The following is a 24,027-nucleotide window of genomic DNA, read 5'->3' on the forward strand; positions in this document are numbered from 1 at the left end:
GGACTCTCGCACATGTTGGCTTCACATCATCTGTCAGATATGATGATTAATAAAGGACACAGCTCTTTCACTTGTAGCTAAGTCAGGACATTTTTAAAGTTTATTTTTTTTTTTTTTAGAAAAATCACTAAGAAAGTGGTGTAAAACAGATTTTACTTCATCTTAGCTGATGATATATACAGTAGATACAGTATATAGATGTATATATGAGACATAATGCCAAATGATAATTCGTTTTGTGTTGAATAAATGAATGAAGTGTGTTTATTTTGAACATATAACAACAAATAAATAAATATGAAACTAAACGAGAAAATCCATCAAATACAACAAAACCAAAAAACATACGGCAGATTAACAAAAAAAAAGAGTAGCCAATATTACATGTTTGAAAAGGAGTAGGAAGAAGTAAAACTTATTTTATCCTACCCCCCTTCTCTAATTAAATAATCACATCCATATATATATATATATATATACATCCATATATACATATGTGTTCTGAATATATGTGATGCATAGAGACAAAAATATTACCATGATGCAATATTTTTCATTCACAGACATCAAACAACGTCATCAGCGGAGGACAGACTGCCTCACACTATTTTAATACCAAAGGACACAGAAGTAGCCTATAGGTAAGGCATTAAATGAGCTTGTGCATTATATGAGCAATAGCACTCGTTTATGACATTAGTCAGACGCTGAGCTGCGACTGACTGTGCCTTCCCCTGCCGCTCCTGTACTCTCTCCTGGTAGGACGCTGACCTTGTGCGCTCACCAGGGCGGAATGATAGCCCTCTGATCACCCAGGCCTAATTGTGAGCCTGGGGGGAGTATTGTAATCTGTAAAGTCCAACAGATGGAGGGGGAGTGTGGGGGGGAAAGAGAGAGATGAGAGGGTGATATGGAGGAAATAGAGGGCAAAAGAGTGCTGTACACGGGGTAATAATAATAATAATAATAACTTTATTTATATAGCAAAAACACAGATACAAAGAGCTTTACAATAAAAATAGACACATTTAAAGTGCAAAGAGAATAAAACAAACTAAAAGCCATAAAAACTAATCACATTATAAAAAACACAAATAGAGTAAAATGAACTAAAATGCCATAAAATATAATGAAACCACCAAAAAGCAATTTTAAACAAGTGGGTTTTTAACAGTGATTTAAAAGATGATACAGAGTTTGCAGCCCTGATCTCCTCAGGCAAGTTGTTCCAAAGTCTAGGAGCCCTGACTGCAAAGGCTCTGTCCCCTTTGTGTATCAATCTGGACCTTGGAACAACAAGTAACAACGTATCCGATGATCTCAGGGAGTGGAAAGGGACATAAGAGCAATAAGAGATCTGATAGATAGCTTGGGGCAAGGCCTCTCTGGGCTTTGTAAGTATAATCAATAAAATCTTAAAATCAATTCTAAAAGCAACAGGTAGCCAGTGTAGGGAAGCCAGGATCGGTGAAATGTGATCATGTTTCCTAGACCGAGTTTTGGATGAGCTGGAGGCGGGAGAGGGATTTTTTGCTGATGCCAGAGAGCAGGGAATTACAGTAGTCCAATCGACTGGTTATGAGAGCATGAATGACAGTTTCCAGATTTTTGGCAGAAAGAAATGGTCTAATCCTTGAAATGTTTCTGAGATGATAAAAGCAGGATTGAACCATTGAATTAACATGTTTATCTAGGCTGAGGTTTTGATCAAAAATGACACCAAGATTTCTGCAATGCTGAGTTATTGAATGAGATAGACTCAAGACTGTTCGAAATTTGGTTGTTTGAACTATCTTGACCTATGATCAATATCTCTGTCTTATCAGCATTTAGCTGCAGGAAATTTTGTGATATCCACTTGTGGATGTCATGCAGACAGTTTAGCAGGTTGACATTTTTCTGAAAGTTGTTTTCAGCGTCACAGTTTAGATAGATCTGAGTATCGGCTGCGTAAAAATAGAAACTGATATTATGTCTATGTATAAGGTGGCCTAGAGGGAGCATGTAAATGGAAAAGAGGATTGGACCTAGCACTGAACCTTGGGGCACCCTGCAGTGAACACCCGTTGTAGCTGACCTAGAATCAGAGGTACCAATACAGAAACATCTGTCTTTTAGGTAGGACCTGAACCATTTCAGAGCAGTGCCACTGATACCAACCCAGTTCTCAATACGGTCCAAGAGGATATCATGGTCAATGGTATCAAATGCTGCGCTTGTGTCCAGGAGAACAAGAATGGATTTATGGCCAGCATCAGCTGACAGCAATAAGTCATTTATGACTTCTGACTAAGAGCAGTTTCAGTACTATGGTCTTTTCTAAAACCAGATTGGAATTTCTCAAAAATATTATTTTCATGAATAAAAGCAAGCAGTTGATCTGCTACAACCTTTTCTAAAACCTCAGCTAAAAATGGGAGCTTAGAAATAGTCCTAAAATTGTTAAGATCAGAAGAATCAAGAGACGGCTTTGAACAAGAGCAGTTTTAAAAAATTCAGGAACAAAACCTGTCAACAGAGAGCAGTTTAAAATTTGCAGAATAGAGGGGGAAACTGTAATAAAAATGTCCTTTAGAAATTTTACAGGAAGAATATCTAAAGGACAGGTTGAGGGTTTCATTTTCATTATCATATCAGTCAGTGAAGATGGAGAGATTGGATTTAATGAGCAGAGGGAAACTGCACAGGGCTTCTCAACAGTAATTGGGTAAACAGGGTAAATATACTTTTTAATCCTTTGACCAAATATTATGTTTATATGCATCTTAATTAATTCATAGGGCTTGTTTACTCTTAGTCCAAATAAAAGTATGATTTCAACACCTCAAGTGAACTAGAGTATCTGGCCCTGATCCGGTTAGGACTTCAAAGTCCTTGTGGTTTTCCTATCACATATTAGGAGTTAATCCAATTCAACAGTCAAAGTTGTTTTCAGTTTGGTTCTGTTGATAATCTAGTTGCAACCTGCCTGTACACACAGTCACTGAGTATGAATTCATCCAGTTCTTTGGATGGTTTGAATCTACATTCAGTTGACACATCAATAATTTTTTACTTATTTTGAAACCCAACTGCTTGTCAAGATGCAGCATTAGATATGTTCTAATGTAATAGATTTAAAACCTATGGAGATGTACTGTACAGCAATAACAAAAGCCAATCAGTCATTCCCAGGAGTTTTGAATCCCATCATTTTCCCAAGTTTATGCCATGCTCTGACTGAAATCTCAGTTTATTGCTCCAATCTAGATTAAAGTTTAAAATTCTGAATTGTCCATAAGAAACATAACATTATTAAGCTATGAGGCTAACCATTAGCCTCTAATTGAAACATGTGTAACAGTTCAATAAATGTTTTTTTCTAAATTGTTCTGTATGAATTAAAATCTTGTTGTCTTTCCTGATGCAGTTTAAAAATAAAATCACACACACTCAGAAACAACTCGGGTAGAAAATTTTATTACAGACTCACATTTAAACAGATATAGCATTAGGTTTTAATGGAGCACTAGGATTGGTCAGCGACATACTGTAGGGCCAGAGCTTCACTGGGGTAACAGAGTGAGGTTTATAGGGAGTGACAGACATAGGCTTTGGGCTCTCTGATTGGCCAATGCTGGTGATGTGTATGCGCACACACACAGACACACACAGACAGACACATACACACACCACACACACACACTCACACAAACCCTGAGGGAGGGTCACTATAGAGACGCACAGACAAGGTTAACAACGATTATTCAATACCCATCTCTGTGTTTCTGTGTTCGAGGGACAGAAGTTATCTAACAGACAAAAGAATTCAACCAAAAATAAAGGGCAACAGTGTAAAGCCTAATGTACTTCAGCAAGGGTTCTTAAAAACAAAGGAAGCAGTGGTACAAGTGCACAAGTTAAGATAATTAAATTAAAGTGAAAACAAAAATCACCCTAGAAAATGTTGTCGTTTTTGCCTTCTTGCCTCTTTTTTCTCTCTCTTCCTGGTTCAGTTGTTCCTGCATTTCCCATAGTCCCCTATTAACAAAAAGAGAAATTAATGACAGCATGAAAACAAAAATCATTTAATGTAGCAATGAGGAGGAATAGCCTGTTCTGAAGCCCAGAGAAAGGAGTCTGATCATAAATATATAAAAAAAAGCAATCTCTCTGTCTCTGTCTCTGTCTCTGTCTCTGTCTCTCTCTCTCTCTCTCTCTCTCTCTCTCTGTCTCCCTCTCTCTCTCTCTCTCTCACACACACACACACACATTAATCATTATCTATGCAACCAGGATGCAGGTTAGTTAGTGGGTAAGTATTTCACAACCCAGTGGCGGTTAAGTCACACACCCTATCTATTGTGTAGATTCTGCGCTGTACATTCAAACATACTGATGGTGATGACTATCATCCTGAAATAACAGGACAGTGACGAATACTGAAAGACAGACAAGACTAAACTTACATAGCACTTAGCTGTCTATGTGTATGCATGGTTATGTGCACATGTGCAAGCACACTTATTTTACACTATCCTTATTGTCCTGATGTGGTGAACCCCATCCATCTGGTGCTTTAAGTAGATAAGAACAAATGCAAATAATAACTAGGCTATGCTGTCGGGGACAGCAAGGGTAAATCCCTGAAATTCCCCAATCCTCAAAGGCCCCATTAAATCAATGTACCTTAACTATGTTTTTAACACTCAATAATACATTTAATTAATTAAATATAGCCACTAACGGCAATGGCTAGGTTCATGCCAGTACAGCAGCCAGAGCTGAAACGTGGAATGTCAGTTTGCATGTCAGTTTTGTCATATTAGGCTGTTGAGCCTTCAGTCCTAAAGCTATCAAGTTCTGATGAAGAATGTAATAGCAAGTTAAACGTTGTCAATATCCAACTTTATATTGGCTTTACTGTGTTTAGCTGTACACTCAAAATGCTGCTGTTGGGCAAAATCTGGTCAGATCTGTATGGAAATTGGTGTGCATATTTCACATAAAGGTTGGAACATGATTGCCCACTTTCACTAATGACGACCAAACTTCAGATTTCGACTAGGACATGGTCCTAGAGCATGTGGACCGAATTTCGCGTAATTTCACTAATTGGATTAGGAGATACTGTTTTCTGGCCTTTGTGGCGCCCCCTATTTATATATATTTGAATGGCTTTGCACACATGTTCATTCTACATTATATGTGAACATGTTGCCCAGGTTTCATGATGATTGGACAGTCTATCACTAAGTTATAACAATTTAGCTTATAGGCCACGCCTCCTTCACAACTTTAAAAGTTAATATCTTGAAAACTACAGTAGATATCAACAATCTATAAGCAAAATTTAAAGAGTGTAGGACCATAGATGCTACTGACCGATTTTGGTGGTAATTGGTCAACTGTGTAGGAGGAGATGTTAAAAATGTGAATTCAAAATATCTAAAAAAATTTACAGTTAGGTGGACATGTGTACCAAGTTTCATGTAAATCGGACAAACGGTGTGGGAGATACAGCACTTTAAACTTTTCATTTTTTGACCTTTAATTATAGTGCCACCATCAGGCCAATTGGGGTCATATTTCTTGTGAGTCTAATTGAAGCCACACTACACCATGGTGCAAAGTTTCATGGCTTTAGCATCTACCATCTCAATGGTAATTGAGCCCAAATAGAAAAACAATAATAATAATTTTAAAAAAAAGTACCAGTACAAAAATTAATTAATTAATTAATTAATAATAATGACAGAAATTGAAAACTTAATATAAATCTCAATAATTGCCTGAACAAGTCTCTTGACAAATTTCAATACAATATAATGCACCATTGGTGAGATATGGGTCCAAATATCATGGAAATGAATTTAATCTGTTAATTAATAATAGTTATTATAACCATAAACACATCAAAATCAATAGAGTTCTTCCTCTAGGGGTCATCAATGTCCATACCAAATTTGAAAAGATTCTTATAAAAACTGTTCAAGTTATCGCGTTCACACGAAGGATCTGCAGCCGACGACACAAAACTAATTTCAGGGATTTAATTAGCACATGCTACTGGACCCAGGGCTGATATTTTCATTAAGTCATCACATTTTCCATGCAAAGTTACAGAAGATGATTAGGGCCACATGTGAAAAATTTATTTTTTAGTTCTGAGATCAATCTCAGAATTCTGAGAAAAAAGTCAAAGTCCTGACAATTCTCAGAACTCAGAATTCTGTTGTAGAATGTTGTTTCATGTAGAAAAGTAAGATATTTCTCTAACACACACATTTCCTTTGTAGTTGCAATTACAAAGTCCTTCAAATGGATAATACTCTTATAAAGTACAAGCACAATAGAGTAGTTACAGTTAGTAAATGCGATTATCTCCACTCTCCACTACTACTCCCTCCCCTCACTCACTCTCTCCCCTTTTTTGACACACATTTTAAAGGAAAAATCCACCCTCGGATACACTTACACTGTTATACAGTATATCATTAATATGTGATATTCAATACAGTTTTTTTGTTTGTAATTGTGTAAGTGTTGTTACTTTTTTGTTGTATCAACGTTTCCTCAACCTGCCTCATTTATTAGTTAATAGTGATTTCTTCTTCGCGACAAGGTAGCTACTATCCATCTGAGAAGAGGATGGAGCTCCTACATTTTTCTCAAAGAATAAAAAGTGCCGTCCCCTGTCACGCACCCTAAACGCAACATCCAGCCTCACCTCACCTATCCAGGACTGTCATGTCATGTGTGAACCACTAGCGCTGCCCGAAAAGTTCACACATCAATCTTACGTGTTCTATGTGTAAAACATTATAGAATATTAATATAAAACAGCATTTTCCACCAAGATACTGAGAAAAAGTTACACCCCACACCTAAATATATATATTTATTATATATATTATTATATCGTTAGTTTGATAACAATTGATTGACGTTGCACACACTCAAGAATAAGCCTAGATAACAGATCACTGATTAGGCCTATTCATGAAGATTGTTATCAGTGACTGCACAATCTGAACAAGTGTTGGTCAACTTTAGGCTACCACTTGGCACAACGGCCCCAATACAGCAACCTGCACCCATCTGGTCGCAGCTTATCACAAATGTTTCCTTTAACAAAACAGATCTTGTAATACCTCATCTCTGTTTAGGGGCCTCTGCCTTAGCTTCTTCTTGTTTAGGGGCCTCTGCCTTAGCTTCTTCTTGTTTAGGGGCCTCTGCTTTGGGTTTGTCTTGTTTAGGGGCCTCTGCTTTGGGTTCCTCTTGTTTAGGGGCCTCTGCTTTGGGTTCCTCTTGTTTAGGGGCCTCTGCTTTGGGTTCCACTGGTTTAGGGGCCTCTGCTTTGGGTTCCACTGGTTTAGGGGCCTCTGCTTTGGGTTCCACTGGTTTAGGGGCCTCCTTCACTTCACCACCGCACAACTTCCTTTGAGAGACAGTTAAAAATGTTTAATTTAGTAAAAGAACAGAAATCATTGTGAATTGAACAAGTGCACTCTTCGGGAATTTAAGAGAGGCTCCAGCATAATAGTTACCATACCTAGCTGTTGCTGAATCTTTGTTCACAAAGTCACACACTTTGCTCCGCTGTGCTATTTGCTGCTTCAGAGATGCCACTTCTGCTTCCCAGCTGGTCTTCTGCTTCTCAGATTCAGCTGCAGGTATATGAGAGTGACATCACATGAGGAGTTTGCAATGTTTTACATATTAAAGGCAAGGTAAGGACTTTCAATTCTTCAGCCAGATGATAAATGTATCCGATACAGTACATGTGCTGGGTGTGAGAGGGAGAACAACTAAATGTTAATATGTCGCTTTGTCTCTTGCCATTATCTCTCAGCTAAACGAAACACGACAAGTTTAAGAATCAAAAAACAATACAGCACTTACATTTGACGTCACTGCGTTGTGATTCTTCTAATGCCAGCTCGTCATTCATGTGTTTCTGTGGGTGGAAAGGCGGATCACAACAACTCAAACCTGTATTTGTTACTAAAGACCAATGGATTGCATTACATTACAATACATGACATTCACAATACAGTTTTAGCATTGTGGAAGCGGAATTCCTTCCCGTGTATAAACATGCCTGCTTCAACCAGTTTCATCTGCAAATTTGTGAATTTCATCCTACTTTTAAGTACGACCAAGACTTCTGCAGACATGTGCCTAAGTCTTGAGAATAGCCTACTATAACCTGCTAAATTAGTCAAGAGTTTGAGTGGTCCCGCAGTCTTGGTTAGGAGCTGCCAGTAGGTGGCTGTGTGACCCAGACAGAGGTGGAGAGACATTTTTACTTTCTTCAACAGAAGTCTCACTGAGCATCCCTTAAGGATAAAAAGAACAAACCAGGTGTAGATACAATTAACTGCATGGCTGAGAGCAGTCGGTAGTGTAGTGGAGGTCAAACCCACTTAAACTCAGTCCACTCACCTCTTTAATGGTGAAATAGAGCACCTTTTTAGGCTTACATAGCCTACAGTAGATCTCCAAGATGTACATCATAGTATTACCAAACTGATGTAAAATTCCTAACTAAAAATAACTATTACAGTTTTAGTGCGCCCATAGTACGCATAAGGAAGGTTATATATATGTGTATGTGTGTGTGTGTGTGTGTGTGTGTGTGTGTGTGTGTGTGTGTGTGTGTGTGTGTGTGTGTACATATGTGTATATACATATATATATATATACACACATATAGTGACTTTGGTATTTTTTTCCCCATAAGATACCTATAATAATCCTGAAGCCATTTGTAGTTTATAGTCTATAGCATCCTTTAAAAGGATTAGCTTTTTTCCGTCAGGATAGTTTCGATACCAAATGTAGGCATCTTTCTAACATACAGGTTTCATACTACTGTCATCTTTCTTAATCCCCACCTTGGTTGCCAGGCAGGCTTCCGTATCGCCTCTCTTCTGGGTTTCTGTGGTCTGCAGTTTGACCACTTCGTCTTCAAGCGTCTTCACCTCCGCCGTGGTCTTGTCCACCTGGTTCTGAACCGCTGCCACCTCCGCCTGGTACTCTCCCACCACATCCCGAGTCACTCGCAGTTTGATATCCTGGAACCTGTACCGTTTCTCTTCTCGTTCTTGCTCCTTGTGCCGCAGTTTGACAAGCCCCAGCAAAGTGACAGTCAGTAACACTGATAACGTCAGCAAGAAGTTCACCTTCATGCTGCACAGGATGTGTCTGTAAGCGTTAAGTATTGTTCTTGTTGATGGATTTTATTCTACCTGATACCAGAGGGAGTCACTGCACCACCTGTCTAATTCAGCAAATCCTCAGACAGAATTACTTTGCCCCTGGTTATGCCTCTCTTCGTTTGCTGAATTAAAACAAAGTTGTGGTTAGCCTAATTCAATCACCCGCGCCGATTAAAATTGAATTAATGTATGTTGGGGCTGGCCAGCGCAACTCTCGGTCTGTCAAGACACCGGGCTTCAAAAACACGCCCCTTCCTGACTTCTTGAGAGAGAGCGGACAGGTAAGAGTACAGGATAAGGAGTGTTGACACCTGTCATGTCCTACACACCCTGCTCAGCTCCTAACCTAAATATTTCAAAACTGACTGTAGATATATGTTTAATTAGTCTTTATATAGGGCTATTGAAAGAAAGGGGACATGGAGCTGTTGACACCTGTCATGTCCTGTGACATCTGGCCACTGAACAAATCAAATACCATGATACCATGAATATCCCTGTATTTCTTTTCAATATAATAATTATAATAGACATGCAAGGGAGGAGATAAGATCATCATGCAAATCCAGTAAATCCGGTCAAGCGTAATTTTCATGGTGTTTGTATGGGTGTGTGTCGGAGAGAGTGAGCCGGAGAGAAACACAAGGAAGTGGGTTTAATGTCAGCCACACCCAAGCATCTGGTTCAGCAGGTGGAGCAGGTTAGAATAACCAAGCTGACACTGCGAGGGAAGGAGAATCTTTCGCACTCGGACACACACGCGTGACCGGAGAGACACCGTGACCGGAATGGTTAATAAGTGAACAGCAGCTGTCAAGAGGAATTCTGCATCAGGGGAAATCACAGCTGCTTGGCCCTTTTCTCTTCTTTCTTCTCATCCTCGCCTCGACCAAGATGAAGGTTGTGCCCGCTCTGGCCGTCCTGAGTGTGACTGTGATGGTTGTGATGATATTCCAGGCCGTGCGGCAGGAGTTGAACCTGCGCAGTTTGAAGACCAGCATGGTGCAGAGCTCTGCTGAGGTCAAGAGGAAAGAGGAGGCCATCGTTGAAATGAAAATCAAGATCCAGACCCTGAAGAGCGATCTGACACCCCTTAACACCAAGAGGGATGAACTGTCAAAGAAGAAGGAAGAGACTTTGAAAGGCGTAGCAGACGCGGGTAAAAATGCGGAGACCTGTAACACAGAGAAGGTGTGGGAGACACAAGTGTTCACTGTTGTATTTCTTACAGTCATAATATGTTAAATATTTACAGACTAGAATCACTTAAGGGCATAGTGTACATGTTGCAGTGTATTGTTGATCTTATGAACTCAGTGTGTCAGGATCAATTTTGGAGACTGTAATTCTCTTTGAAGCTATATTGAAGATGCTGTATACCTCCTTGTTTAACCACATTTACATGTTTAATCTAAGTGTCAGTACAATAGTCCTACTCTCTCCTCATGCATCCATCTACCTCACAAATGAGAAACTCTCTCACCTCTCCCCACATTATAGGCAGAGGCTGAGAAGAAGAAGACAGAAGTGGCAGAGAGCATTACTAAACTCAAAGGTAAGGCAGCTTTTTTATTTCTCTTCTAGTGAAAGCTCCGGAGACAGACCGCCCTGAGTTTCAGTTGCAGATCTGCACACCTTGCTCAAATCCTAACCTGCTAATCTTGCACCACCCACAGGCCACTGAAGAAATCAAATAGCCTACCAAAATTCCTTGAATAGCCATCCCATATTTGATTCTAACGTTAAAGTTAGAACGTAACTTGATTATTATATGTATGACCTACTAACCCATGCAGACTGTCCAATAGGTTTCAGTTGCTGATGTGCACACCTTGAGGGTAACACTTGTCTCGCGCCTTACCAAACTCTGTCCATACCTTTGTCCCCAGCTGACCACGAAGAAGCAAAAAAGAAGGCCCAGGAGGACATTCAGACCTTAAAACAGCAGATCCTGAATAGAGACAAGGCCATTTGTGCATTTGTGGATCAAACCAAAGAGGAAGGACGGTAAGATATTAAACACGTTCACACAAACCCCGCACAGTCCCAGAAGACAAGTATGTGGTCGGGCAGGTAGAGCAGAGAGGAGAAGAACAGGCCTCACGGTTTCAGGGGGAGAGCACTGCATTACAGAGCAGAGACAGACACTGTAAGACAGACACAAAGACTGTAACACAGACACAAAGACAACCCTATCATGTCATCATGTCTGCTCACTAAACTAAACATTGATTTTTCTTTTCTTTACTATTTTGCAGGACGCTGTGTGGAATTTCTGAAGGCACAAACTGAAGTCGAATTCAACGTGAACTCATGGCGTGCATGGCGTGTGCACAGGGACACACAGCGTCTCATTTTAATAATGGGCTGGCAGATAAACACATTTCAGAAGGCAGTCCCTCTTTTAACCATCAATGTGACTATTGTTCTGTCTTTTTATTAGGAGTAAAAAAACGTAGAGGTATTTATCTGGTTGAACCAGGGAATCTGCATTCTGTAGCACTCCCTGGACCAACATGCTGGAGGAATATGAATGGTTTGGTTGCCTGTCTGCTAATGATGGTTCAGAAGACATGGCTGATTACTAGGGCTGGGTATCGTTTAAAAAATTACAATACCAGTACCAATACCAGTACCCTTAAAGTGATACCGATACCAATAGAGTACTTCATTCGATACCTTTTTTTATGTTTTGGTGGCATCTCGGCATGCTGAACTGCCAACTCCATCACATACACCGCGCTCGACTTCACCACCACAGACTGTATGGGTTGTAGCTGCTGCGGTAGTGGGCCAATCACACGTCGCATTAAATCGAAGAACGCTTGCGGTGATTGGCTGCGAGCAAAACCATACAAATAGTCATTTGTTTGAATGCAGGTATCGTTTGACTGGAGAAGTTTCGATACTACTTGGTACTGGGTTATTTTGGTCGATACCTTAAAGGTTATCGAGTACCGATACCCAGCCCTACTGATTACCAATAATCAGGAGAGGACATGTTCATGTGTGTTATCTCTGAGGGATATTTTGTTTAACCAAATCAACCTAATTCATTGAGCCATGTAGTTTACATGCTCAGTATTTCCATATGGTAATGTTATCACCAATGATTGTTTTTATACTTTGTCTATTGTTGAAAAAAGGTCAGTTGAATAAAACCCTCCCTTAAAATCTGGCTGGTGTTTACTGACATAGACACACAGACACTTTCCCAAACATATCACAAAATGGCAAATTAAGATGGAAATGTGAAATACCCATAGTTGTTAAAGGTGCAATAAGTAAGAATTTCACTGTCTCATTACATAAAATGAATTGTTTATCAATACTAGTGACTCCACTATTACTTTGCCAGAAAATTTGATTTCTGGATTTCAAATCTGACTTTGTTTAGGAACAAGCTCAAGCTCAACATGGAGGACAGTGCCAGGAGCAAGCAACCTGCATTGCAACTTATTTTGTTCTCAAGCCAAAAAAGCAAATGACAAAGCAGTAGTGTTGTCATGGTATTTTGTATCATGTCATATTACTTCTTCACTAGACATTTGTTAGATCTCTGCTCTGATTAACTACCTTACTCGTCTCTATTATGGAAATATGACTATTATTTATGCCAACATACTAAATGGTGACAATATGCGCATGCACACACATACACACAAACCCTTCAGACTTGTTCCATTATTTCCCACAGTCCCCTATTCACATAAACAGAAATGAATGATAGTACAAAAAAGAAACTACTAACAACTAGAGCAACAGCCTGTTCTGACAGCAGCATGGGTCTAGCATGGGTTTTTCATTCTGAGAAAGGAGTCTGACTGTGGGCTGCAGAGAAGCCGGACTGGTAACACCTAAAGAGCAAACAGTCTCTCTGTTTCTCACGGTCGCTGTCTGTCGCTCTCTCTTCCACACACACACACACACACCGGCACACAGCCATGCAAATCATTACCTTTGCAACCAGGATACCGATGGGTGAGACTTTTACCTATGGTTAGACTTTATCCTAATGGTAAATCCAATCCATCTGCTGCTTCGAGTAAAGGTTACTAAAAAAAAAAAAGTAATAAAATGGTAATTAAATGTGCCAATTAATAATTCCATTGAATTATTCTGCCTTTTACAGATCCATTCATAAATTCTGTACTTCATTCATCATTTAGAGACAGAATAATAAAACATTAATTGACACATTTAATTAGCATTTTGTTACTATTTTTAGTAACACTTTAAATTGCATTATTTTAATGTGAATTTAATTAATCACTTTCCAAAATGTTTATTATATGTATCTATTAATGAATCAATAATAATGAATCATTGAACTAGTCTATAATAATTAGGTTAGCACACATGAACCTCTACAGTCTCCTGTCTTGGCTGCCAGCAGCTGTGTGACAACGAGACTCATTCAAAAGCTTGCATGCCTTCAGAATAAACACAACAAACTGCTTGTACTGTAGATAACATAATCTGCATGGCTGTGGGCAGGTTCAACACTCATATTTATGATGATGTTATTTTATTGATACTAGGGAATGCTTGAAAAATAATTGGAAATAAAAATAATTGGAAGTGGAAAAATTTGAAATAAGAACTCTTACTCTCTTGAGAGCAACACTTTGTTTCTCTACTTATCATACTCTCTGTCCATTCCCTTATTCCCACCTGAATACGAAGAAGCAAAAACAAAGGCTGAGGAGGAGATTCAGCATTTAAAACAACAGATTCTGGATAGAGACAAGGAGATTTGTGCATCTGTGGAAAAGAACAACGAGGAACGAGTGTAACATGTTAAACACATTCACAGACACACAGTCTGCTCAAGCACACACTATATTGCTTCAGGTTCAGGTTACTTTATTTGCACCTTTAGGTATCCGGATCCGTTCCAAAATTTAATGGGTTCTTCCTTGGCCCATGCTACACCCTTCCACGATGTTTCATGAAAATTGGGCCAGTAGTTTTTCCGTAATCCTGCTAAAAGACAAACAAACAGACAAAACAAACAAACAAACGGCACCGAAAACATAACCTCCTTGGCAGAGGTAAAAATATCGGCCCTGGTTGAACCAGTGAATCTGCATTCTGTAGCACAGCACTCCCTGCACCATCGCTCTGGAGGAATTAACAATAATCAGGCCAGGACATAATGTGTTTCATCTCTGAGGCCTCGTCCCAGGAACATTTGGTTTAACCAAATCAACCAAAGTCATGCAGCCATGAAGTTTACATGACCAGTACTTCCTTATGCTTTGTCAACATAGCACCCATGTGATCATCAGTTACTGCTGTTGACAAAATGTAAGTTTGAATAAAACCCTCTTAAAATAATTATCTGGGTAGTGTTTACTGACACAGACACACAGACATATTCCCAAATATAATATCACAAAATGGCAAATTAAGATGGAAGCTCATATTTGCTAATGGCACAATATTCCAATATTGCCCCATGGCATCTGGTCTGTGATAGTGTGTAATCTTTATGGGGGGGGGGGGGGGGGGGGGGCTAGTGAATGTTGCTGCCTGTCTTCTCCTGTCTGGTCCTGTTGATTTATGACGGCATTGCCTGTACTCATTTGCATGGTAGCACATCATTCTGTTAAACTCTGAATTGGGCTTCTATATGAATGCTTATCTTGGATTATGGCACAAGGGATAGTGGCATCAGATGCTGTGTATTGATAAATGCACTCTGTTTGAGCCTGCTGTGCTGCTTTTCATACTGCAGGGACATATCCAACATACTATACTTTAAACTCAGTATCAGTGTTCTGAAAAGAGGTGGTTTTGGCACCCAAATACCCAGATCTAAAACAACATGATATTGGCAAGGCCTCTTACTTCATTTCTGTTATTGAAAGCTGCAACGAAATCTAACTTTTGTTAACAAATTTATGTCACATTATATTTGGGCTGAATGTCATTGGATAGGCTGGAGAGAAAATAAGCACCTGAGGCTAGCCAATGTAAACTATGCTGTGGCATGCTCCTCTAGCTCCCCCTAGTGCAGGACCGGGGATAAGCAGGCCTAAAATCTAATAGGGCTCACCTTTCCAGCTGTCTTATCACCTCTTCATCTTTCTATGAAAATATTATAATAAATATTAGTGAGTTAAGAGTGAGCTTGGAAGCCTACACCAGTCTCTATAGGCTACATGAAGAAGCCAGCTAAAGTTAATAAGAGAAACAAAATGTCACTGTGCCTTCCCCACCTTTATCCTCGTCTTTTCTTACTACCAAACATCTTGCTGATACTACAAGTGAACTGAGTGATCAGTTCTAATGGATTACATTAAACACTGGAGTTAAGAAAAGTTGAAGAAATGTGTTCAAAAATAGCATAACAAGACAGAGCCTCTTTGTAAATCACAGTCTTTATTTCAGATAACGATATACAGAAATACATATAACATACAGTTGTACAACATCAAAGTAGGATCTAAGAGGGGAAAACAAATAAACAACAACAAAAAACAGACAAGGCTTTTTACATGAGCAGCTAGGTCAAATATAGCATCAACTTCAGTCATGTGACGTCACATTGGTTGACAACAGGTTGACAGAGCCTCTTGTGGCAAAAAGCATGGAAAATTTGTGATAAATACTGTATCAATAACAAGTTTAAGGAAGTGTCTTTCAAGATATTGCATAGAATTTATCTGGTTAAACATGTGTTAGAAAGATTCAAACTGGATATTGATTATAAATGTGATTTTTGTGGACTAGAAAAAGAGAGTATTTCCCATCTATTTTTTCCACTGTATATATACAAGAATGTTCTGGATTGATGTGACCAAGTTTCTAAAAAAGAAACTTAAGATGAATTTTGAAATAGATATGTTTGATGTAATTCTATATTTTAGTCAAGATAAGATTGGAAATAACATGCTGTATATCATGCAACTATTTATTATTTTTGGAAAATTCCATATTCATAAGAAAAAAATGGTCAGGAACCAAGCCAACTTTCCTGCACTTTATTAATTAATTTAAACAATATAGCACCATTTTATCTAATGTTAAAAACAAAAAAGCTATTAAGACCTTAAAGTTATTAAGCGAATAGAATATGGTGGATATAACATAAACTCTGGCATTGTAAAATGTGTTTTTTGTTTGTTATTATTTTTTATCTTTGTCTCTATTGTCTATGTATCTGTTTGTACCTTTGTATATGAACTTGTGTACAATAAAGAAAGAGAAAAAAAAAAAGAGCCTCTTGTGGCCAATTTTTTTTATTTTTTTTATTTTTTTTATTTCTATCATCAGGATCAGATATACAAAGTTATCCAAAAGCATAAATGGAGTAACAGAACAGTTTGACACAAAAAGATACAAAATGAAAATAGTGCAGTACAAATTATATTAAGATGTTAAATTTGGAGCACAAACTTAAAGTTTTCACAGCTTTACTATTGCATGAGGTAGATAATGTTCTAATATAGGACTCTGCTTCTTTTTTAAAGGTAGAGAAAAAGGGTTTAGTTTTCAACACCTTACATTTATGGATATAAAACTTGGCCCTCTTGTGGCCAATTTGTAAGACCGTTAGCATGGAAACCGACGTAACAGGAAATTGCTCTTCCTCACAGCCAATGACAATGCAAACGTCGAATCACATGATCTGAATGACGTCGTTGTAATTCCGCGTGCAGGAAGTTGACAGCGGCAGATGACATAAGCAGCTACATGAAAGTCATTCACAGGCGAAAGAAAGCAAGCGGCGTCAACATGACAGTGTCTCGCAGACTGTTTGTTTCACAGAGATAGTTAGTTGTCCATAAGTATTTCTTAAACATGATTAATTTAGGAGGCAGCTGAATATTCACTGGGAGCTGGTAGGCTACGAGTTATATTTATGTTACAGTGTTAGCAAAGGAGGTGTGTTAGGCAACCGGCTCAATACATTGCTGTTAGCATCAGCTATCTGTCATAGGTAGCGGTATTATAATAAGGTTTTTCCAGCATCCTCATCATGATTAGAAACAGTGTACAGATGGCAAGGAGCCTCGGCAGGATATCCACAGGCTTCATGAGCATCCATCCACTCCCTGCTAAATGGGCTCTACACCACCATCCTGTAACCTGCTTACCATTCAGCACCAGCTTTACACGGACCATGGTGGTAGGTGAACCTGTATGGTAGAAGAAATTACTATGCTTTTATATAAGTACCTGAAAACAGCTGGTTGGTGTGTTGTTTGTTGTTGTTGTTTTTTGAAATATGGTTTAGTTTTTTGTGCCTTTTGAACTCAGTGGCTTCATTCTTTTTTCCTTCTAGATATTTCTCACTTGTAATGCTGTGTTGTTCTGTAATTTTCCACAGAGAATAGAAATAGAAGATGGCAGCAATAAATAGAATATAATTAGAATAGAATCGTCATTGCCACATTATTATGGAAAAGGGTTTTGGACTAGCTCTGGTGTGGACATAGACATATAGAAACTAGAAAAAAAAGAAGGGCTAGCTGAAGGCAACAGGAAGTTTTGATTTAGCAATATGTTTCTAGGCGAATTATGATTTTAAAAAAAAACCACAGGAGCATAAAACTTGGAATTGAAGCAGAAAAGTAAAAATAGTAAGATTTTGTCAATGGAGTAAACCTATACCTTTAATGTGTAGTCAATGCATGAATAGTCAAATTGTATTTCAGGGGAATGTATCTGTAAAAGTAGCAGAGGCTAAAAGCAATTAAATGAAGCACCTTGATCAGCATGTGGAAAAACAACCATTCAGGGCTGTTATCAAATCCACAAGAAAGACAGCAACATAAACTACTCAGCTATAACTGCCATATTAGCACCAAAGGGCAGCAATAACCACCTAACTTTTCTAAATCTAGTTACTATGTGCTTACAAGGTGGTTACTAGGTGGTTTCTAGGGGGCACTGTGTTGAGTAGTTGGAGGAGTAGAAAGAGGAGTAGAAGGATTATTTGGAGGAGTACTGTTGAGGAAAAGAGCCTCGCTGTGGTTCGTTGTTGTTTAGCAAAGTCTTTATTCAACACAAGTTTGGGTGCAGCATACAGAGAGAGAGAAGTCAGTCTGAGTAGGCTGAACCAACTGAAGAAGATACAGCAAGGTAATTTATACAGCGTAATAAACAAGTCCATGGGAAGATACTGATAAGAAAGTCGGCTAAAGGTAGTTAGTAGTAGTAGTAGTTAGTTAGTGGACAATGGGAAATTACTGAATGGACATGTACAACATAGGAATACAGAGGAATACAGCATATAAGCTAAAGCAACAATAATACATACAGTATATTTAGAGGTTTGGATCAACAAACCCCCTTTTGTCCCATGAGGGAGAAATATACACTGAATTATACAGGACACCTGTTGTGACCTGCAGTTTCAAACCAACGCACCAGCAAACAACCCTTCCTAGCAAACAAGTCAAACATCCGAAATGCCAGTATTACCAAGATTATTGATTACTGCATCAACATGTTCATCAGGAGACATGTTGATGCAGGGTGTGGCTTTGGAGAGCAAGGCAATGAAACATTGTTTGAGGCAGGTAATAATCACATACAACACAACGAGACATAATGGCGACTTATTTTATAACAGACAATGTTCAAACCCAGGAATCAAAGCAAGAGCGTAATTATATACAGGCTTAACTGTTTCTCCGATAAGGAGCAGCCAAATTGGTGACAAATTGGCGCGTCAGCCAGGTACAGTATGTAAGTACCGCACCCATCACATTGGCTGGGGCAGCCGTACTAGAGACCCAAAAAGTTAATTTCAAACCATGTATATAGGTAGTTAGCGAGGTAGGTAGGTGGGTATCAAGCTATTTATTTTATTCATTTATTTATTCAAATGGTACACTAGACTAGACTAGACTAGAATTTTTTCCTATTTATTCCTCATTGTCTACAGCAACCTTTTGTCATTTTAATGACAAATTCCTTCCTCTCAATTCCTTTCAGTAACCACTTATTGGCATGTAAGTTTAACTAAAATATTTTTTTAAGTATATAGAATGTCCTCTCTCAACATGTTGTGCTACCACTAACTTTGCTCAACTCTTGCACAGCTATAAATTGGGCTGGACCCAGGTAATGTAACAGAATAAGGGTGTAATGCATCTATCTGTCCAGCAGGCGTTGCCATGGCCCTTCTCCTCCACGCCTCGGGACTTCAGCGTGCCTAACTCCTCATGGGGCTCGGAGATGACGCGGCTGTACGAGCATTACAACAGCCAGTGTGAGGTGGAGACAGAGGGAGGAGAGAAACAGAGAGGGCCGTGGAGAAGAGTGCCAAGTTACAACCGCTCGCTCAAGTACGCTAAAGGTAAATGGTCTGGTCCCCTGTCTTTTCAAGTACAGTTTGTGAATGTGATGTGTGCCCATGGATGTGTGTGTGTGTGCCAGTGCGTGTGTTTGTTTTTGAAATAGAGCAAGGGGAGAAATGGAAATGTAGCCTTTGGGGTAAGGTTCAAGGGACACACATATACAGCTATATCGGGTCCACAAATATACCACAGTACCACAACATTTCAGTTTTTTTGTAAATTTTTGACCTGTTGACACTGAAAGTGGCACGCAGATTTAAGAGACATAGATACACAAACATACTATTAACACCTGATCGGATAAATAACCTGCCACTATTAACTGATGAAGGAAAATTGTCATAACTCGTCCTATCCTCATAAAATTTGTTATATACAGTATGTTCAACCAATCTATGTCACCAGATACTGATATCTGCTTGTGGTGTTTGTCCAGCTGTGTGGCTAAACGGGTTGAGTTCCAGGTTACTGGTACAAATCTTGGCTGGGATGCTCTCAGTTTGTGATTTTGTTGTGTAGTGGGGAGCAATTCGTCCTCTGGACCAGTCAGAGACACTGTTAAATTCTGCATAGCATATTGGATGAGACACTATCTACCATCTAGATTGCAGCATTTTTATAGTTTTACCATTCATTAACGAAACCTTAATATTTCCCAAATCTGCTTAAGATAAAAGCTTGAACCCCTACAATTGCTGCTTGCAGCTATATTTATTATGTTTATTACCTGGGCTGCTCAGGTAACCCCCATCTCTTGTCTGTTTGTCCCTCAGGTGGAGTGTATCTGAGTAAAATAATCCAGTCAAAAGCTCGACTCTTTACTCGGAACATCAGAGCGCCGGGGGCAGCGTTTGAGTATGCCGCATTTATCAACAAAGAAGAACAGAAGTGTGTGTGTGTTTTCCAGGCTGGGCACCTACTGGAGGGGCCGCCAGGGTGAGATAAGTGTGTATGTTGTGTGTAAATATCTCTGTTAATCTCTCTTGTTAATGGATTCTGCTTCAATTTCACTATAATTCACTGCAGGTACTGAAAATATGAACATAACCCAGACCGATATATCTCTGAAGTCTCAGTCTAACAGGGTTCCCACAGGCCTTGAAAATCCTTGAAAGTTTGTGGATTTTAAGAAAAATAAAATAAGGGCTTTGGAAAAGTTTTGGAAAATGATTAAGGCGTTGAAAGTTATTTATTTATTTATTAAACATAGTACCCAAATTGCCCAGTATACCTCAACTGTCTGGACCTCTCTCTGTCCCTGAATTTCACTAAACAAGGCCGTTAAAGTCACTGAAAAGTCCTTATATTTGCTGTGTGAGTGAGTGTGGGAGCCCTGGTCTAACAGAGAAGTGTGTGTTTTTCCAGGCACGTCCATGGGGGGGCGATAGCCACTATGATTGATGCTGTGACGGGGACCCATGCTACCTACCTCTCTGGACCTGTCATGACTGCCAACCTCAACATTAACTACCGCAGGTAAAGAAGAATTTGTTTTTATTACACAAGTGTAACAAAAAATTGTTTTACCCCAATGGTGCACAAGAACAAGTTTCATGGTGCCATTATAGCATGTGTCAGTTGCAGTCAGTTCTCTAAACCTCTATTTTCAGAATGGGTTGTGAGTATTATGAAGGTCAAAAATGAAGCAATGCTTTAAGATATTCTGCTGATTCTAATCATTGTTACGTTATTTTCTGGAAAAATGAGCCCTGGATTAGGGAATGTGCTCTTTTTGCACCAGGCAGTATGGTAGAAGGCAAGCAGGCATCTACCAACTGGAGGCTGGTGCTCTGAACATCCACATACCAGGAAGTAGCTTGGTGATTTTCTAAATGTAGTGGCCAAGTCAACGCCTGAATTTTGTTCACCGATTCTCTTAGTCAGAACAACACTGGGCTACCGCAGCACTTTGGTGTTAACAGGTGTTCTCTTTTTGTTTTGAACATGGTTTAACTCACTCCACTCATTCATACCCCCTGAGCGCCTAAAATGCACACACTGTACACTGTAGTCCATGATGTACTTACCTTGTTGTCTTACTATAGTCTTGTGACTATACTGCTGGGGCAGCACAGTCATGGCACAGCGCTCAATGTGTTGGTTTGATAACTCCATTTATTAAGTGTACTGTGAAGTGGTGGACTAGCACAGAGGAACTTGTGTACATGCTATATGAGTATTATTTTCATTCATGGTCAATATTGCCCCAACATGCTCTCTCTCTTGTCCCAAGCCCCATCCCGTTAGGAAGCACAGTGTTGCTGGAATCCTCTCTGGATAAGAAGGAAGGCAGAAAAACATTTATTTCATGTAAAGTGACCAACACAGATGGCTCCAAACTACATACAGAAGCAACAGGTGACAATTACATGAACACTTACACTCACATGCAACATGTTGTTAGTCACGTATGCTTCATTGCACCGCTGCTATTCTATATTCTGTCTTCTCACTGTCCTGTTCTCTTTCACGCCTCTCGTTCAGGACTGTTCCTGTCAATCACTGTCAGCCACTTACTGGGAGTGTGATACACGTGCACCAGCCTCCTCTGCCCAAACACCCAGTGTCAGCAAGCTGAGGCCATAATGAGTGTGCATGTGAGTGTGTTGTTGCTTTGGAGAATTTTTTTTTTATATTTTGTGTCTTATTTGCAAGATTTGTTATGAAGCAATTCCTGTCTGACAGTTTTTTAACTGCACTTTCTAACATAGAGTGCTGTTTCATGGAAATAGTTTTACTTGGCTACCTCTCCTCAGTGCTACACACACATCAACAATGGCAGATAGAAATCTCTCATATTTGAAGTTTTTTTAATTATATGTTGAAGTTATTGTATTTTTAACAGTATTGATGATACTATGTAATATTGGGGCCTTTGGGGGTGACATTACTGCTCATAACTTATGTGAATGTTTTGTTTCCTCTAATAAAGCCGTGCCTAAGGGTATTGTAAAAATCACATGCAGCATATCTTTATCTGTTTGCCAACAGCTGATATTGTTTGAAACAGAGAATCAATGATGGTGTCTTTTTCATTTGTGAACATACTAAGTTTTATGCTTCTCATCATCTTTTGCAAATAGATTGGATCGTTAGATTTGTTACCCATATGTTGCCCATATGTTCAAAATCCAATGGTTTGTTCTCCCTCCGGTTCATTTACAGTATATATAAGTTTGTAAATACAGCATGTTCCTTAGATTGTTCCTGCCAAATGCACCCAATTTTCTATATGTATTTTAAAGCATTTGAATTAAAAGCTAGATATATGCCATTAACAATCACTCATGACCAAACTTTGTAGCTTGACTGCCAATGTAACCAAGAGCATGTGTGGTAAATGTCAGAAGATTTGATTGAACAGACGCTAATATTTAAATATTTGGTATTATAATAAGTCAGACTGTCATGGATTTGGCACGCTGTGATCAACTTGGATAAACAAGGTTTTTAATACATTTGCTGAAGAGAATCCCAGGCTATCGTAAACTATTTTTGGTCTGTTTGGGATTTATGCACTTGGAGGAAGGTTCATATTTAGTTTTGAAAATAAAGAAGGCTAAGTTTCAGAATATAAAAGCTTTTGTTTCATTTCAGCCAACAAGCCTGAGTTGCACCCTTTAGCTTAAACCTCTCAGTTTTGATTTTGAAGTGTGGGTTGTTACTATTGCCCCACCATGTGGTGGATGTGGTTATATTTGAATATGAGGTGTGGACTTGCACTCAATGGGTATGTCAAGTGTTACAGTGCTCACTGAAATTCAAAATGGAGACATTCATTTTTTTGGCGCACTAATAATTTTTGACAAACATAAAGGGTTTTGAACCCCAAGTAATCATGGTGATAGTTATCATGGTGGTGTCTTGGTAGTTTTCTCTCAGTCACTCACACATTGAACAAGTTCCTTTCAGTCAGAAATGACTGATGTGTGCCACATTGTTACTGTAACAATAATTCACACTGTCCACATCACAGAGATCTGTACTGCTCTGGCAGCTGCTGCAGACCACGGAGCTCTTGTTAGAGACACCTGAAAACGACCTGCACAGGACTAACATACAGGCTAGCATACAGATTATTTTATTGCAAGTACTCTGTTACACACATACTGGACCTACTGAGGGTATTGGATGGTATCAGCATGCTTCGGTTTCACACTGAAACAGTTGTGCACACTGTTTGCAAATCAACATATTGTTGACATCCCTGCCAACACTGCCCTGCCTTTGTTAGTGAGTTAGTACCAAATAATGTTGGGTACCATGTCAGCAATGCATGTAGCATAACTGAACCAAACCAAACTGCACAAAACACAATGAAAAAAACATCCCATGCCTTGAGTGTGGCACAGTAGCCTTGTGGAAAAACCATTATGGAACACAAAGGAGGGAGTTTCAGATTCAGTGTCATGAGAAACATTTACTGTTTGGTTCCATTCAGCTATATTTTAGAAATAGAGCAATGGTGATATTGCCAAGATTGACATATTCTCCTACTAATTTATGTT

The 24,027-nt window shown here is 39.1% G+C and overlaps 3 protein-coding genes across 4 annotated transcripts; 2 read left to right on the plus strand and 1 right to left on the minus strand.

Annotated features, from left to right (window-relative positions):
- Positions 1-3,449: 3,449 nt before the first annotated feature.
- On the minus strand, positions 3,450-9,466 carry LOC139652232 (small ribosomal subunit protein bS16). 2 transcript variants are annotated; one of them, XM_071529232.1, is made up of 6 exons: positions 8,880-9,466; positions 7,885-7,939; positions 7,535-7,649; positions 7,183-7,420; positions 7,134-7,152; positions 3,450-4,020 (listed from the first exon to the last, which is right to left on the minus strand). In XM_071529232.1, the coding sequence occupies exons 1-5, from the start codon at positions 9,171-9,173 to the stop codon at positions 7,135-7,137; spliced, it is 720 nt and encodes a 239-aa protein (XP_071385333.1). In that variant the 5' UTR covers positions 9,174-9,466; the 3' UTR covers positions 3,450-4,020; position 7,134. The 2 variants fall into 2 exon arrangements, with proteins under 2 accessions (XP_071385333.1, XP_071385332.1); XM_071529231.1 differs by having other exon boundaries at positions 7,134-7,420; positions 8,880-9,459.
- A 451-nt stretch (positions 9,467-9,917) lies between these two features.
- On the plus strand, positions 9,918-12,463 carry LOC139652245 (putative uncharacterized protein MYH16). The gene is made up of 4 exons (XM_071529251.1): positions 9,918-10,394; positions 10,704-10,758; positions 11,093-11,210; positions 11,462-12,463. Exons 1-4 carry the CDS (start codon positions 10,098-10,100, stop codon positions 11,493-11,495), a joined length of 504 nt encoding a protein of 167 aa, XP_071385352.1. The 5' UTR covers positions 9,918-10,097; the 3' UTR covers positions 11,496-12,463.
- Positions 12,464-16,912: 4,449 nt separating this feature from the next.
- On the plus strand, positions 16,913-23,073 carry them4 (thioesterase superfamily member 4). The gene is made up of 6 exons (XM_071529268.1): positions 16,913-17,340; positions 19,329-19,518; positions 20,293-20,455; positions 20,885-20,995; positions 21,753-21,877; positions 22,004-23,073. Exons 1-6 carry the CDS (start codon positions 17,191-17,193, stop codon positions 22,045-22,047), a joined length of 783 nt encoding a protein of 260 aa, XP_071385369.1. The 5' UTR covers positions 16,913-17,190; the 3' UTR covers positions 22,048-23,073.
- The last annotated feature ends 954 nt before the right edge of the window (positions 23,074-24,027 follow it).

The sequence above is a fragment of the Centroberyx affinis genome, unplaced genomic scaffold (assembly GCF_046629955.1).
Source record: "Centroberyx affinis isolate AG114_WGS23_722 - 3 ecotype Tasmania unplaced genomic scaffold, CSIRO-AGI_Caff_v1 ptg001775l_1, whole genome shotgun sequence".
NCBI lineage: Eukaryota > Metazoa > Chordata > Actinopteri > Beryciformes > Berycidae > Centroberyx > Centroberyx affinis.